The sequence below is a fragment of the Muscardinus avellanarius genome (assembly GCF_963383645.1).
Source record: "Muscardinus avellanarius genome assembly, chromosome: 3".
NCBI lineage: Eukaryota > Metazoa > Chordata > Mammalia > Rodentia > Gliridae > Muscardinus > Muscardinus avellanarius.
In genome coordinates this window covers 54,201,817-54,220,045 of record NC_137788.1, presented here as the reverse complement: position 1 = coordinate 54,220,045, position 18,229 = coordinate 54,201,817, and the positions used below count along the sequence as shown (strand labels likewise).

The following is an 18,229-nucleotide window of genomic DNA, read 5'->3' as shown; positions in this document are numbered from 1 at the left end:
AGAATAATTGGAATAGAGGAGGGAAAAGAAAGTGATACCAAAGGGATCAACAATCTCTTCAAGGAAGTAATAGCAGAAAATTTTCCAAATATAGAGCAAGAGGTTGATACACAGATCCAGGAAACTTATAGAACTCCCTTTAGACAGGATCGGAGAAGAGGATCCCTACGCCATATAATTGTCAAAATGACCAATGTGGAAGCCAAGCAGAGAATCTTAAAGGCAACAAAAACAAAGGGCCAAGTGACATTCAGAGGCAAGCCAATTAGAATCACTCCAGACTTCCCAAACCAAGTCATGAGAGCCAGAAGGGCTTGGAGTAACATATTCCAAACTCTGAAAGAAAACAACTTCCAGCCAAAAATTTCCTACCCAGCAAAACTTTCTATCAAATTAGATGGAAAAATAAGAAGCTTCCATGACAAACAGAAACTGAAGGAATTTATGTCTTCAAAACCAGCACTAGAGAAAATACTCAAAGAGATTAACTACAAAGAAGAAATAGGTAACACTCACCAGAACCAGAGAAACAAGAGTTTCCATCCAACAGACAACTAAGATTGGTTATCTGTGGAGATTCATTATTTATGTTAGTCTTTTACCTATCTCTAAGTTGTATTGTTTGCCTTTATTGTTGTTAATTTTTAGGATTTCTAGTTGGAATATTAATATACCTTCAGATATAGCATTTGGAAATATTTTATCCCATTCTATTAGTAACTGTTAACTCTGTTTACATTGTCTTTGGATATACAATATTTTCTTTTATTTTTTAGGGAGTTTGTATATTCTTCTGTTGCCTGTGCCATTGAAATCATATCCAAGAAATCACTGCCAATTTCAATGTTGTGAGGTTTTATGACCCAGATTTTCTCCTAAAAGTTTATAGTCTTAAGATTTATATTTAGGTCTTTTATCTATTTTGAGTTAATACTTGTATATGGGATTAGGTAAAGGTCCAATTTTATTCTTTTCCATGTAATTATTATTTTTCAACAATATTTAGTTAAAAGATTATTATTTCCACCACCAAATGTTCGTGGAAACCTTGTCAAAAATAACTTGACAATATAGGGAAGAATTTAGCTCTAGGCTTGTATTTAACTCCAATGGTCTATATATCTGCCTTTAGAACAGTACTACAGTGTTTCAATTATTGTAGCTTTATATGGTTTGAAATCAGAAAATATATATCTGCTTGCTTTGTTCTTTTTCAAGATCGTTTTGGGTATCTAGAATTCATATTCCATATTAGGATAGATTTTTTTCTGAAAAATAAATATATAAATATATGATAGTTTCACCTAAAAAAACAGAAAAAAATATGCTCTAGTAAGAAAGAAAGCAAAAAGAAATATTGAAATGCTATCTTTAAATCATCAAACACTTGGTATCAGACAAATGAAACTGTTATGTGAGATTATCATTTTTAATTTTGGATAAATTGCTATAATACTAGATGTCAACCACTAAGCCAAGCATGGGAGGGAGGGATGGGGAGAGAATGGGGTGGGGATCGGGTGGGGGCTGACTGGGCGATGTGTGCATGTATGTCTACAAAAGTTTGTATCCCACTATGATGTATGAATACAGTGCACCAATAAAAAAAATTTTAAAAAAGAAAAAAAAAAAAAAAGAAATTCAAGTTAAATAAAAAGCATCAGTATAATTTTAGTAAAATAGAGTTTGAGTCCCAAATTTTCTCTAAATGAAACACAGAAAGCAATTTTTATTCCTACTTTATTGGCAATTAGTATCCACACCTACGATGATATAGTAAATGTTGATATAGGGATTTTTTTTTGTTTTGTTTTTTTGGTGGTACTGGGGGTGGAACCCAGCGGCTTTCTACCTCTGGGCTATACTCCCAGACCTTTTTTTTTTAAAAAAATATTTTATTTGGAAACAGGGTCTCACTAAGTTGCTGACACCCTCACTAAGTAGCTGAGGCTGGCTTTGAACCTGTGCAATCCTCCTGTCTCAGCCTCCCAAGCGCGGGGATTACAAGCGTGCACCACCACGTCTGGCTTGATATAGGGATTTGAAATGTATAATGCCAAAATTATGAGAAATATGTGGAGATTTTAAAACACAAGCAGACCTACAAATTAAAGACATTTGTTTTATACATTGATAGCTACATGAATTATCTATTGCCTCAGAAGTACACAAGCAATACAGAGGAGTATCAGCTAGACCACTCCAGGGAAGTAAGCTCATTCAGGTGTTGGAAAGTAGCCTGGGATAAGCTGATCCAGACTGACTTCTCCTGAGAATTCATAAAGGACTCATCTCTGTTCTATGTGTCCAAATTTTTGTGTTCAGTTTCTAGCAGGCTAGCTTGATCATGTTCTCTTAGTGGTGTCAGAAATTTAAGAGAAAGGCAAACTAAATATTGCAGATGCCAAGTCTTTGTGCATATTTGCTTAACTGGCCAAAGCAAACCAGATGGCCAAGCCTAGGCACAGAAATAGGACAATGAAAATGAAGCCAGTAATATAGTGTAAAATAAATATATATAATTACATCTAGAGATAATCTGAATGTATTATGAATAAAGACTATTTAACAATCCATATTAATTCTATATTCAAAAGGAAAAATGATTTCAACAAATGATAGAGCATTTACACTAATTTATCATATTAGGCCACTGAATAAACTTTGTAAAATCAAATTCTCTACTAAGCCATACATGGTGGCGTACACTTTTAATCCCACTACTTGGGAGGCTGAGACTGAAGGATTGCAGGTTTGTGGCCAGCCTCAGCTACTTAGTAAGGCCCTCTGCAACTTAGACCCTGATTCAAAATAAAGAATAAAAGATGGGTTGGGTGGTACTCAAAGGTAGTGCCCTGGGTTTAATTGGTACTGAAAAAAATCTCTACTATTAATTAAATAAAAGTTATTTTAAAGGCCCTAATAAACACTGTTACCACCTAGAAATTAAATATAATTTTCCTAAATAATGTGATAAGCCAGACATGGTAGCTTACATTTGTAATCCCAGTACTTGGGAGGCTGAGGTAGGAGGGTCTCAGGTTTGTGACCAGCCTCAGCTGCTTAGTGAGGCCCTTTGCAACTTAGTAAGATCCTGTCTCAAAATTTGGAATAAAAATTAGGGTTGGGGGTATTTCTCAGAGGTAGAATGCCCCTGGCATCAATCCCCAGCAACACACACACATACACACACCCAAATAAATAGATAAATAAACGATCTATTCTGTCACCTCTTTAGAATGTAATAATGGATAAATATGGCTATAGGTGAACTCACATTAATAAAGTAACCTTGAATATATTTATTACCAAATAGGATATAAGGACAATATATAAAATATAAAACTGTGACAAAATGTCAAAAGAAGGTAGTTTGAAGATTGACTCTTTAATAAAAGAATAAAATAATCAATCCCCAGCTATTTTAATTGTGAGAAAAATTAACGTAAATTTGAATATCACATTATATAGATATAGGTTTTTTCTTTTTGTCTCTTCCTCATTGACTGAGACCATATGGAATTTTCTTTTTTATTTTAGTATCAAGATAGTTTTACTTTTCCTTAATAGCATTTGTGTTGCTTTTTCTTTCTTTTTTCTTTTTTTATTTTTTGTATTAGGGTTTGAACCTTGGGGTTTCTACCTCTGAGCGCTACCCTATCTCTATTTTCTTTTTATTTTGAAACAGGATCTAAGTTGCTGACGCTGGCCTCAAACCTTCTAATCTTTTTTTTCTTATTTGCCTAGCTGTTAGGATTACAGGTGTGCACCACCACCACTGGTTTCTTTCTTTCTTTTTTTTTTTTTTTAAAATAAACAACTTATAGGTTTGCATTTGTGAAGTTCAATGATAGAAAGTTGAAAATACAAATATAAGCCAGGTGTGGTAGTACATGGTTGTAATCCCAGTACTTGGGAAACTGAGACAGGAGGATCTCAGCTTCATGGCCAGCCTCAGCTACTTAGTGAGAGGCCATCTACAACTTAGTGAGACCTTGTTTCAAAATAAATAAGAAAAAATAGGGCTGGGAGTATAGCTTGGAGGTAGGCAATAAAAAAGGAGGTAGCTTGTCCTTTGGGTTCAATCCCCAGTACAGCAAAAAAAAAAAAAAAGATACAAATATAAGCTCAAGTGCAACACATTTATAGGCTGTCATAAACTTTTATATTACTGAGCCTTTTGTTTTTTTTTATGTCTGTATTCTTTTTTTTATTTTGATTTGTGTGTGTGTGTGTGTGTGTGTGTGTGTGTGTAGGTCTGGGGATAGAACCCTGGGGCATTCAACCTCTGAGCTACATCCCCTGCCCTATTTTTTATTTATTTTGAAACAGGGTCTCACTGAGTTGCAGAGGGCCTCACTAAGTAGCTGAGGCTGTCTGCGAACCGCAATCCTCTGGTCTCAGCCTCCCAAATGCTGTATTATAAGCGTGCGCTACCATGCCTGCCTCTTACTTTTTTTTTTAATCTACCTCCAACTTATATTGGTTTTCCATATTTAATGGTATTTCATAATGTTTTAAGCTTAGATAATGGTAAATACATAAAATAAAAAGATAGTAATATCATAAATCTTAGTAAATTTTATTTTGTAATACTGGGGATGGAACCCAGGGGACTTCTACCTCCAAGCATTATCTACAGCCCTATTTTTTATTTATTCTTTATTTTGAAACAGGGCCTTGCTGGGCATGGTGGCGCATGCTTGTAATCCCTGCGCTTGGGAGGCAGACAGGAGGATCGCGCAGGTTCGAAGCCAGCCTCGCTGGCTTAAGAGACCCTGTTTCCAAATAAAAATATAAAATAGGTCTGGGCGTGTAGCTCGGAAGTAGAAGGGCTTCCAGGAACCCCAGTACACAAAACACACACACACACACACACACACACACACACACACACACACCAAAAAAAAAAAAAAAAAAACCAAAAAAAAAAAAACAATGAAACAGGGTCTCACTGAGTTGCAAAAGGCCTCACTAAGTAGCTGAGGCTGTCCATAAACCACGATTCTTCTGTCTCAACAGCCCAAATGCTGGGATTACAAGTGTGTACCACCACACCCGTCCAAATCTTTGTTAAATTTTTAGTTTTTTTTAAATTACCCTAATTCCTAGCCCTTAACCTTAACCCTAAATCTTAGTAAAATTTGAAAACACAAATAAGTTGGAATATTTTTACTCATTAATTATTTTTAATTTTTTATTCTTATAAATTTCATTTTTCATTCTGACTGCATTGTAGGCAGAGGTACATGCTTATTAGCAAACAATATAAATGAATTTCTATCAACTATACCTGTTTACCAAACATTCTTTTTTCTCATTGAAACCAGGAAGGAGATCGCTTAAGTGATGAAGATCTATATAAATTCCTTGCTGATATGAGAAGGCCATCTTCTGTCTTACGGAGACTGAGACCTATTACAGGTATTTTAAATTTTTGAGTAGACATGATTACAACTATTTCATCACTAGTATTTATATATAATTATGCATTCTTCTTTTTCTCCAATATTTTTTTGTGTGTGTCTCTGTGTTTGTGGTACTTGGGGGGTGGAACCCAGGGGCTTTTCTACCTCTGAGCTATACTTCCAGACCTATTTTTATATTTTATTTGGAAATAGGGTCTCACTAAGTTGCTGAGAGCCTCACTAAGTAGCTAAGGCTGGCTTTGAACTTGTGTGATCCTCCTGTTTCAGCCTCCCAAGCACTGGGATTACAAGTGTGCGCCACCACACCCGGTTTCCCCAATATTTTTTTAAATCCATATCTCAAGGTTGCTGAGACTGGCCTGGAATCTATAATCCTCCTATCTCAGTCTCCAAAATTCTGGGATTACAGGCCTGCAGCATTGCACCTGGCTACCTCATACATATACCTGTGCTCAATACCTGCCAGTCTTCTTGACCTCATTAATTATCCTGTGATCTAACAGTTTGGATGCAAGATTAAGTACCTTTAATAATTTGAGTTCTAAAATATGAATGATGAATAGGCTTATGCCTTAAAATTATTTTCTATAGGAAATAAGTGCATATGGAATGCTGAATATTCAGAATCTGATTCATCTTATGATTAGAACAGTCCATTCTAGAGTAAAATTGAAGTCGGCCAAGCCAAAATTAAACCATTTAACTTTGAACTGCTTTAGTTTTTACTTTTTAAATTCTTTACTCCTCATTCATTCATTCAGACAATATTATTATTTTACCTACATTTATGTTGTATTAGTAATTTTTAAGTTTGATGTTCAGTAAAAAAATGATTTGGAAGTCTGATATGATAGATAATAATTTGTTTTCTGTTGTATTCTTTCCAGACTTCTTGCAAAATAAAATCTGTGTCCTTCCAAAAGCATTTTATCATTGTGTTAGCTTTCTGTTGCTTACAAATTACAAATCTGTTGCTCAGAAAAATCAAGGAGGAAAGATGTATTTTGGCCTTTGGTTTCAGACTATGATTGGTTGGCTCTGTTGCTTTTGGACCTCATGGAGGGTGGGAAGTGAAAAGGGAGAAAGAGGCTGGGATTCCAGTGTCCCTTTCCAGAAAATATCCCCAATGACCTAACTTCCTTTCATTAAGGTTCCACTAACCACATAGTGGCCACCAAAAAAAAAAAAAGAGGTTTTTTTTTTGGTCCTGATGATTGAACCCAGGGGCATTCTGAACTACACCCCCAGCCCTATTTTTTTTTTTTTTAAATTGGAAACAGGGTTTCCCTAAGTTGCTGAAAGCCTTATTAAGTTGCTGAGAGCCTTGCTAAGTTTCTGAGGCTGGCTTCAAATATGCAGCATTCCTGTCTCAACCTCCCAAGCACTGGGATTACAGGCTTGTGCTACAATGTCTAGCACCATCAAACTTTTAACACATGAACCTTTGGGGGGTACTTTGGATCCAAACTATGGCAGTCGTTGAGTTTTTTATTTTCTTATTTTTGTTGTAGTACTGGGAATTGTAGGGGCATTGAGCTACACCCCCAGCCTTATTCTGTTCTTTATTTGAAACAAGTTTTCAGTAAGTGCCAAGGGCCTCACTAAATTGCTGAGGCTGGCTGTGAACCTGTGCTCCTCCTTTCTCAGTTTCCCAAGCACTAGGATTCTAAACCTGTGTCACCATGCCCAGCTTGAATTTTTATTATATTTACATTGTTCTTATATTTTGATATGCAGCTCAGCTGAAGATAGATATTTCTCCTGCACCTGAAAATCCTCATTACTGCCTAACCCCAGAGCTGCTTCAAGTAAAACTTTACCCTGACAGTAGAGTCAGACCTACCAGAGAAATTTTAGAGTTTCCTGCCAGAGATGTCTATGTTCCAAACACTACTTACAGGTAAGAGATTTTGATTTTAAAGAATTCTGAGATAGACACTGCATATTCTAATGTAAATGTAGAACTAGAGTGAATCTCTCCAAATAAACTCATGTGGCTTTGTTACTTATTCCATCTCTTAGTATCCAGTTTATTAATAGCTGTCAGGTATTAAGCTTTTACTGTGTGCCATGTATAATTTTGATTACCTCACATGTTATCTTATTTAATCTTCATATATTTATTTAATCTTCAAAGTTTGGGTAGGTAGTACTTTCATTTTATTTATTTACTTAATTTATTTTTGTGGTATTGGACATTGGACCCAGGGGCATTCTACCTTTGAGCTACACCCCCAGCCCTATTGTATTTTCATGTCTTACTTAGTTTGGTGAGAGTCTCACTACTTGCTGAGGTTGTCCTTGAACCTGTGATTCTCCTGACTCAGCCTTCCAAGTACTGGGATTGCAGATGTGTGCTACCAGGCCGGGCTGTTACCTTCATTTTAGAAGTGAATAAACCATAAAGAGGTGAAAAATACTGTTCAGCATCTTATTCAGTGTGGTAGTGGCTAGTGTTTGATTCCTGGGCTGGTAGGTTAAAACCTTTAAACTCCTAATTAATGTATTTGCTTAAATGGTTTTTATTGCAAAATCCAGTATTACACATGAGTCATATTAATAGACTTGCATTATTTTCTAACAATTAGTGAACAATATTGATTGGATATACATTACTAAGAGAATGCTAGACATGAAGTTGTTAGATAAACTTTTTCAGGTTGTATACTATACAACTCCAGGGATATCATTTGAATATATTCCTGATGAATGATGCTCTCTATATTAGTGAATGCTGAGACCATAATTCCACATGCCTATTGGTATATCCAATAGAGAAGCTCAGGTACAACATTCTTAAACAAAACTTTGAATTTATCACAGACTTCTCCATCCTGATATATTTCACCACCAAGTTCTTGAGGTCAAAATTTTGGAATCATAATGATTTTTTTCCTTTCTTTACATTTATTCAGCTAGCAAATTAAATGGCTTCTACTTTCAAAATATGTCCCAAATCCAATGCTTCTTACCACTTCTACCTTTTTAAAATTCTAGCTCAAGTCATCATGTAGATCAGCACTGTCAATAGAAGTATATTGGGAATTGCATTTGTAATTTAAAATTTTATGATTGCTATATTAAAAAAGAATCAGGTAAACCGGGTGTCATGGCACATGCTTATAATCCCAGCATTCAGGAGGTGGAGACTAGAGCATCAGGTTCCGTGGACAGCCTCAGCTACTTAGTGAGGCCCTTTGCAAGTCAGTGAGACTCTGTTTCAGAAATAAAAAGACTTAAAAAAATAGTGCTGGTGATGTAGCTCGGAGGTACAATTCCCCTGGGTTCCATCCCTAGTACTTTAAAAAAATAAAAAAGAAGCAAGCAAAATTAATTTAAATCATGTTATTTAACCCAGTATATAAAAATATCACTTTAACATGTAGTAGATATAAAATGTTGATATTTTACCTCCTAAAAGTTTTTTAAATCTGGTGTATATTTTACACTTAAACCCACATTTCAATTCAGATAAGCCACATTTGAGTTAGAGGCTACCATTTTGAACAGCTGCTAATCTCAAATTTTGCTATAGCACTTTAATTTGATCTTTTAATTTCTACCTCTATCTCAGTTCTCAACACTGCAGTTGAAGAGATTTTTAAAAGTTATTAATGTTTCTTCATTTCTAAAACTCTCAAGTAACTACTATTACAAGTAGACAAAGAATAAATTTTTTAATACTAATCTGTAAGGCTCAGCCGGGTGTGGTGGTGCATATGTGTAATTTGTGTAATTGGAAAGCTAAGACAGGAGGTCACAGGTTTTTTTTTTTTTTTTTTTTTGGTGGTACTGGGGTTCCTGGAAGCCCTTCTACCTCCAGGCTACACTCCCAGACCTCTTTTTACATTTTATATTTGGAAACAGGGTCTCCTAAGCCAGTGCGCGCGGCTGGCTTCGAACCTGCGCGATCCTCCTGTCTCTGCCTCCCAAGCGCGGGGATTACAAGCGTGTGCCACCACGCCCGGCGAGGTCACAGGTTTGAGGACAGCCTCAGCAAGTAGTGAGACTCACATCAACCTAGTGAGATCCTGTATCCAAATAAGAAATAAAATTGGGCTAGGGTGTAGCTCGAAGGTAAAATGCCTCTGGATTCATCCCAGTGAGAGAGAGAGAGAGACACACACACACACACACACACACACACACACACAAAACGTCTGTAAGGCTCTCTGTGATCTGGTTCTGGCTTTTCTCTAATCTCGTGTACTGTTATTCTCTGCTTTCCTCACCTTTTATTTTTGTACTTTTATTGGTGCGTTGTGATTACATATCGTGAGACTCAAGGATGGAGAAGGAAAAACTTTAGCCTCAGTGGCCTTTCTCTTCATCCTTGAACAACAAACTTCAGTTCTGCCTAAGACTTTTCTGTTTGGTGTTTGCTCTGCCTTTCTTTTTATTTATGTATATTTTTACCTGGCTTGGTTCCTTATTAGCATTTATCTGCTTAAATGTCTGTCAGAGAGGCTTATCCTTATCATCCTAATAAAAGGATACAGTGTTCCTTTAGCTCTTTGCTCTTCTTCATATTTGTTATTATCTGGCATTAAAATATATAACTATATGATAATTTTGTCTTTCTCACTTGAATATAATTACTGTAAAAGGCAGCATCTTATCTAGTTTATTTACTTTATTTTTATCTTCTAGAATGTTCTACTGCATAGAAAGTAAACATAAATATTTAATCAGTGAATTAAGAAATAGACTGTAGAATGTAGAATTAGAGTTGTATAACTTTAATTCTTTTTTTTTTTTTTTTTTTTTTGGTGGTACTGGGGTTCCTGGAAGCCCTTCTACCTCCGGGCTACACTCCCAGACCTATTTTATATTTTTGAAACAGGGCCTCTTAAGCCAGCGCAGCTGGGTTTGAACCTGCGCGATTCTCCTGTCTCTGCCTCCCAAGCGTGGGGATTACAAGCGTGCACCACCACACCCAGCTGTATAACTTTAATTCTGATTATGTATAGTTCATAAGGAACTCATGTCAAGTGCTTCAATCTATGAATAGACTGATCAATTACAATACAAGATGTCAAAGTTATTAAGTTTCTTAGTTCATGGAGATGAAGATAGTGCTACTAGTAATATTTTATTAGAGAGATCTGTTGAAGTAAAAAGATGTATTGTCTTGTTTAATAAAAAGATCGATAATTTTGTAGTATAAGGATATCCTCAGGTAAGTAAGTTAAACACATGAAAATATGGAATTGTGGCTTTTTTTTTTAGTACTTTTATTGGTGGATTATAGTTTCATGTCATAATGTAGTTCATAGTGATGATGACATACATGCACACAGCACTTGGTGGTCTTTTCCTGGCTCCCTCTACTCGTCCTACCCCGTACAGGATATTGAGATTGGAATTGGTATTCTCTCATATGTACAGAAAATCACTGGTAGTAATTTCTTCATTGATTAACCCAGTTCTACCCCCAAACTACCTTCTTGCTCCATTGGAGTTTCTCCTCTATTATCTGAAGTCCCTCTTGTATCCAGATTACTCACTAGCTTCCACATATAAGGGAAAACATATCCTTTACTTTCTGTGATTGGCTAATCTCACTTAAGACAATGTTCTCCAGGTCCATCCATTTTCCCGCAAATGACATAATTGTGTTCTTCTTTATTGATGAGTAGAATTCCATTGTGTGTATATTTCATAATTTTGTGATTCATTCATCTGTTGATGTAAACCTGGGTTGGTTCCATAATTTTACTATTATGAATTGTGCTGTTATAAACATAGATATGCATGTATTGCTATAATATTCTGATTTGGGTCCTTTTAGAAAGATACCTAGGAGTTATAGTATAGCTGGATCATATGGCGAATCCATTTGGTTGCTATTTTTTTTCCTGAAAATTTTTGTACTTCTTTTAAAAAGGTACAATGTTTCTAAAGTTCACTGTACTCTTTTAAAAAAGTTAATCCCCTTCTGGGCATGGTGGTGCATGGCTATAATCCTAGTACTTGGGAGGCAAGACTGTAGGATTGCAGATTCACAGCCAATCTCAGCTATTGATTGATTGATTGATTGATTGATGTTACTGGGGTTCCTGGAAGCCCTTCTACCTCCAGGCTACACTCCCAGACCTATTTTTATACTTTTATTTGGAAACAGGGTCTCTTAAGCCAGTGTGGCTTATAAAATTAGTCACTATTGTTATTATTGTCATTGGTTTTATTCTATTACATTTACCCATACATTACACAACTTGAAAGAGATTGGTATGGAAAATGTGAGAGTTCTGAGCTTTGAAACTTAAGTATACATAAGAAAATGATTTTTTTTTTTTTTTTTTTGGTGGTACTGGGGTTCCTGGAAGCCCTTCTACCTCTGGGCTACACTCCCAGACCTATTTTTACATTTTTATTTGGAAACAGGGTCTCCTAAGCCAGTGCGCGCGGCTGGCTTCGAACCTGCGCGATCCTCCTATCTCTGCCTCCCAAGCGCGGGGATTACAAGCGTGCGCCACCACGCCTGGCAAGAAAATGATTTTAAAAGGGAGATTACCAAAGTCAACATTGGCCTCTGTTGTATTGTTACTTGAATCTGCAATGCCCATGACACCTAAAAACCAATTCATGTACATTTCTTATTCTACTTTATATTGTTAGAAAGATTTAGTCTGTGGCTAGCTAATATGTTTAAGGATTTATAGTTTATTCAAAAACTTTAGCATATCTAGAAAATCTAGCATAGATAGAAATAATTTTGGAATGACAAAAGGGGGGTATGTGACAACCTTAATAGCTAACATATAGATGCCATAAATTTACTAGTATTCTGCAGATATTTGCCGAGTGTTTCCATTATGGATCATGATAACAATATTCTAGTTCATTTGGATTCTTTTTGCCTTCTCTGAAATGTTGTAGGATAAGTCTTAATTTCTGGTTATATACACCAGCAGTCATTATACAGATCTGTATGTGTCCGTTTTCTCAGTGAATAATGTTCCAAAAGGAAAATAAAGTTGACAGTCAAGTTATATATGGTCATTATCTCATTAACTCTACATAGCAGCTTGTCTAGAACCCATCTGGCTATCCCCGTTTTATAGATGACAGGGTGAAGAATTAACATTTGTATCTGAAAAAAACTAGGAAGTTAAGCATTTTTACTGTAGGTCTTACGAAATTGTTTACACATTGTATTTGGTTGTAGTAAGAAACTTCAGAGGATTGTACAGGGTCTCATGAAGTAGGTAAAAATGATAAATGATTCTCTGAATAGTGAGGTAAGAACCTATGGGGGAAAAACTATTTTGAAAATGATAGGTTTTCTATTACTCAACACTTTTCAATCCCAATTTTTTATGTCTATTGTCAATTTAAAGAAAGTTATCTACAGGATACATTTTAGTTAGTTTTTGTTATATACATTTTTCTTAAAAATGTGCTTTTAAAAATGTTGGGATTTAAGACTTAAATCTGTTAAGTTATACCTAAGGTTAGAGATTTTCACATTTAAGTAACAGACTGTTATTTTTCTCCTCCACACATAGTTGTCACTTATTTTTGAATGGGGTTAACCTATAAGGGTCCTCTACTTTTCCTTTACAGTAGTAAGTGAAGATACACAGTTATATGGGTTTCTAGCAATCAGGAAATAACATATTTCTTATTTAGCCAGACAAATGTGGCTTACAAATGTGGTTTACTTCAAATGATTGCTTATGAAGTACTTATGCTATCACACTATTATAGAAAAGATAAGCTGTGCAACTATTATAAAACCAAAGCTAAACAGTAAGCTCTTTTTTTACTGATGGAAAAAAAATTCTTTACTATCTGAGCGATAGTAGATCCTGTGCAATGTGAACTGTGTTCCAAGTTGTTACTTGACCAACTCTGTTGCATTTGAGTTGTAATAGATCAAGGTACATGTTCTTGAGCAAGTGCTTGTGTTTTATTGACATCCAGTTTTTTAGGAGCTGTGTCCACAGGGTACATGACATTCTTGGCAGGATCATTAGAGTCACTCTCTTTCCCAACAATAGTCTCAGCTGTAATCACCTGGTGAACTTTTGTATCTTTGTTTTTCTGTCTGGTTTTTTGAAAGATTATAGCTAGCAAATATGATGTTACTAAAAATGTGTAATGAGTGCAGAGGCATGAATGTGGATACTATTATTATGTGAAACAAAATAAAGAGGTCTATTTGATTGCGATCCTGACCTTAGCAATTTGGAATATGCCCCGTACATCTCTTAATGAACCTTAGTGAGTTGATTACTTGTAAACTAATCTATTTTTAAGCTTTTTATAAGATTTTAAACATATATAAGGTAAAGAGAACAGTACAGTTAAGCATATAATTTATATTATGTCCTTTTTATGTTATGACATGACAGCCATGTGATTTATACATTATATGATGTTAGGTCTCCCTTTGGAGTACAGATCCTTGAATGTCTGTGTGTATGAATCCTGTCATGCTTTTTTTGAATAATATTTTTATGTGCATAAAATAAATATGTAAGATAAAAAGGAAATCAATTACGTTATATTAATATCAAAATATTAAAGTTTTTATTAATGAATTAAATAACATGATATAGCCTCAGATGTAAAAAGTGGTATATTTTATAATTAGTAATAAACATCAACAGTATTTTGAGATACCAGCAATAGTTGTGATATGTGAGTTTATATAATTTTCATTATACTTATGTACTGCTAATACTGCTGTGGTTACTTTTTTACATTCTTAAAGAAGTGCAAATTCCATCTGAGTGTAAAAAATTAAGCAGCATTTTCTTTTCACTTAAATTTAGGGTCTGCTTTAGAAAGTATTGATCTTTATTGTTAATTTTAGTGTTCATAGATATCTCACACTACTGCCACATACTTGGACATTTTGAATTTGCTTTATATATACTATTCTTTTATCCTATCTAATTGGTTCTAGTTTAACTATAAAAATTCTTGAATTGACAGCTCTCTTTCCTAACATTTTATTTATTTATTTATTTATTTATTTATTTATTTATTTATTTTGCGGGTTTGGGGGTGGAACCTAGAGGGATTCGACTTCCGAGCTACACCTCCTGCCCTTTATTTTATTCTTTATTTTGAAACCGGTCTCACTGAGTTGCAGAGGGCCTCACTAAGTAGCGGAGGCTGCCCGCGAACTGCGATCTTCTGGTCTAAGCCTCCCGAATACTGGGATTACAAGTGTGTCTGGTCTAAGCCTCCCGAATACTGGGATTACAAGTGTGTGCTGCCCCTTGAGGCAAGGCCGGTACTGGGGCCTCGAGGCCAGGATAAGAGCCTGCCGAGGGGTTAGGCCGGTGCTGGGGCCAACGAGGCTGGCAGCGAAGCCTGCCGTGAGGCATGACCAGTGCTGGGGCCTCCGAGGCCGGGATCGGAGCCTGCCGAGGGGTTAGGCTGGTGCTGGGGCCAGTGAGGCCGGCATCGGAGCCTGCCGTGAGGCATTACCAGTGTTGGGGCCTCCGAGGCCGGGATCGGAGCCTGCCGAGGGGTTAGGCTGGTGCTGGGGCCAGTGAGGCCGGCATCGGAGCCTGCCTTGAGGCAAGGCCGGTACTGGGGCCTCCAAATCCGTGATCGGAGCCTGCCAAGGGGTTAGGCTGGTGCTGGGGCCAGCGAGGCCGGCATTGGAGCCTGCCTTGAGGCAAGGCCGGTACTGGGGCCTCCAAATCCGTGATCGGAGCCTGCCAAGGGGTTAGGCCGGTGCTGGGGCCAGTGAGGCCGGCATCGGAGCCTGCCTTGAGGCAAGGCCGGTACTGGGGCCTCCGAGGCCAGGATAAGAGCCTGCCGAGGGGTTAGGCCAGTGCTGGGGCCAGCGAGGCCGGCATCGGAGCCTGCCTTGAGGCATGACCAGTGCTGGGGCCTCCGAGGCCGGGATCGGAGCCTGCCGAGGTGTTAGGCTGGTGCTGGGGCCAACGAGGCCGGCATTGGAGCCTGCCATGAGGCTAGGCCGGTGCTGGGGCCTCCGAGGCCGGGATTGGAATCCTGCCAAGGGGTTAGACCGGTGCAGGGGCCAATGGCCAGCATCGGAGCCTGGCGTGAGGCAAGTTCACTCCTGCGGCCTCCAAGGTCGGGACCAAAGCCAGCTTAGGGGTTAGACCGGTTCAGGGGCCAGTGAGACCAGAACTGGGGCCTCCCATGAGGCAAGGCCTCTGCTTGAGCCAGCGAGGTCTGGATCAGTCCACTGAGTAGCCAGGCCACTACTGGGACCATCAAGAGTGGGATCGGTACTTGCAACGCAGCATGCACAGAGAAATATCGCAGAAAATATAAATCAGACGCTTCTCTTAATCAGCAATAACTAGGAGGAAAAGGGCAACAGGAAGAGGTTGAGCTATAGAAAGGGCCCTATAGTGAAGTAACTAATGTGACCAATCAGAGGGTATGTAATACTGGAGGACGGAGCCTCTTTAAAACGCAGGAGGTACATAAACAAATGTATCGAAGTAAATCACCAAAGAAGTGTGGGTTGGAGGGAGGGAATGGGATGGGGGCTGGAGGAGGGCTAATTGGATGATGTGTGCTTGTATATCCTCTCATGTCTTGTACTCCAATGTGATTGATATATGACTACAATGCACCAATTTAAAAAATAAATTAATTAAAGAAAAACAAAAAACAAGTGTGTGCTGCCATGCCCGGCTTTTCCTAACATTTTAACATAGCCACCCAGGAATTTTGGGGTCTTCCATTTGAAGTGATGGAGTGTTATCTCAGTTCCAGGGGAAAGAGTAAATCAACAGAAATAGGAACAGACCACGAAAAGAGCAATTTTGTTCAACTATCCCGAAAATTAGAGTATTTTCACTTAAGAAGTATTTTATAGATTATTTACTTAAAGGAATTTGATGGTACCATACCCAAGAATCAGTATTTAAAAGTATATACATGTGTTTAAAACATAGTTCAAGCCAGGCATGGTGGCGCATGCTTGTAATTCCAGCATTTGGGAGGCTGAGACAGGAGTATCGCTGTTCCAGCCAGCCCCAGCTACTTAGTGAGGCCCTCTGCAACTCAGTGAGACCCTGTTTCCAAGTAAAGAATAAAAAACAGGAATAGGGGTGTAGCTTGGAAGTAGAATGTCCCTGGGTTCTATTCCCAGTATTGCCAAAAAAAAAAAAAAACCAAAACCCTCAAAAACACATAGTTAATAAACCCATTCAAATAGAGTCTCTGACTTGCTGATTACAACCCTGTGAAGTAGATTTGAGAGGTTTTTATTATTCTTGTATATAAACAGGCTTGGTTCTTGTTTGAAGATGAACAGCAACAACTTTATATCTTTAAGATTATAGTTTATTGCTCTTCCAATGAAACTTTATTAGTTGTGTTTTTGTTCTCAGTACTAAGCACATGAATTTTGGAAAATTTTCCTAAATTCATGTGTTTAGCTTTTATGTTTTATAAAATGTTACTGAAACCTCATCCTACAAAGTAAGCTTATTGTGGAAGTTTGTTAATTCTTTCTTGATCTTGCAGTGCACATTTTATGCCAGTTAAGTAATTTTTGCCTTAGTTAATTTGCACTCAGAACACTTTGGACTTTGATAAAAGTGCCAGTTGTTTGATCACTTTCTTTCTAGTCATTTTCCAGAACTGCAGTATTGGATAGTCAGTAGTACATGCATAAATGTAATGCTTTGTTTGTTAATTATGGGGAAAGCAAAGGGAAATCTGATAATCCTATAACAAGACAGAATATATAAGAATAGAAATTTGGGATAGGTTTTGTAAAGGAGACACTTAGTGAATATTGGTTAATGAATATATTTTTGATTAGTGAGTGAATGAGTTGACTTCCATAAGTTTTATTATTAGGAAGAAAAGATATAAGCATGAAAACATAGTAAGGACAAGAAAGTATTTAAGTAGATTATAGTATAATAGGTGACCCTGAAATGAGTTCTCCATAAAATTCATACTGATTCACAGTAAACTCTTAGTATAGAAATTTTCTTGTAGCTGGGCGTGGTGGCGCATGCTTGCAATCCCAGTATTCGGGAGGCTGAGACCGGAGGATCATGGCTCCAGGACAGCCTCAGCTACTTAGTGAGGCCCTCCGCAACTCAGTAAGACCTGGTTTCAAAAATAAAGAATAAAAAATAGAGCAGGGGGTGTAGCTCAGAGGTCGAATGCCCCTGGGTCCCATCCCCAGAACCAAAAAAAAAAAAAAAAAAAAAAAAAAGAAAGAAAGAAAGAAATTTTCTTGTAATTCACTAAAACCCAATAGATTGATGCTTTTGGAGTTTTTATTATTATCAGAATTTTTATGATGATTTGCCAGATTCTGTCCTTTCTTCACTTACTAAGTACCATTCAAGCAGTATAGACATCAATGCCGCATAGTTTCAGATGAAGAAACCACCATTACTTAGGTATTTATGGAAAATTTAAGATTTTCTGCTTTTTGAAGTATAAATAGGACCTAACTGAACAAAAAGAAGTAGAGAGACATTCTAGACAAATGAAATGCATTAAGAAAGTGTAGAGGGAAGATTTAAAAGTAGATCATTTTGATTAGAGAAAAGGGTTTGTATTGGGCAAAGTAATTGTTGGAGCGGTAACTGGGGTCAGATTATAGAGATTTGGATGTTCCTCTGTAGGCCTGTGCTCTTCAAATGGGATTTACATTCTTGTGATGGCATACCTATAAGGTCCAGAGGACAAACATGACTCAGCTCATAGGTCATCTCATAGAAGCATCACTTTCTAGAAGATATTGGGAGAAAATAAATATTTTCATATGAAGGTAGATTTGTGGATAATGCATAGTTCATACGCAGTTTAAGATTCTAATCCCAACA

General features: G+C 37.1%; 1 protein-coding gene across 9 annotated transcripts in view; it reads left to right on the top strand.

Moving 5' to 3' along the window:
* The window catches only part of DOCK7 (dedicator of cytokinesis 7), a gene marked incomplete at both ends in the record, with an annotated part of 202,642 nt that overhangs the window by 68,901 nt on the left and 115,512 nt on the right, over positions 1 to 18,229 (top strand). For all 9 annotated transcript variants that reach the window (XM_080692026.1, XM_080692025.1, XM_080692023.1 and 6 more), the window contains 2 exons: positions 5,331 to 5,424; positions 7,167 to 7,329. In XM_080692026.1, the coding sequence (XP_080548152.1) occupies positions 5,331 to 5,424; positions 7,167 to 7,329 (257 nt within the window). The remainder of the gene's footprint in view (positions 1 to 5,330; positions 5,425 to 7,166; positions 7,330 to 18,229) is intronic.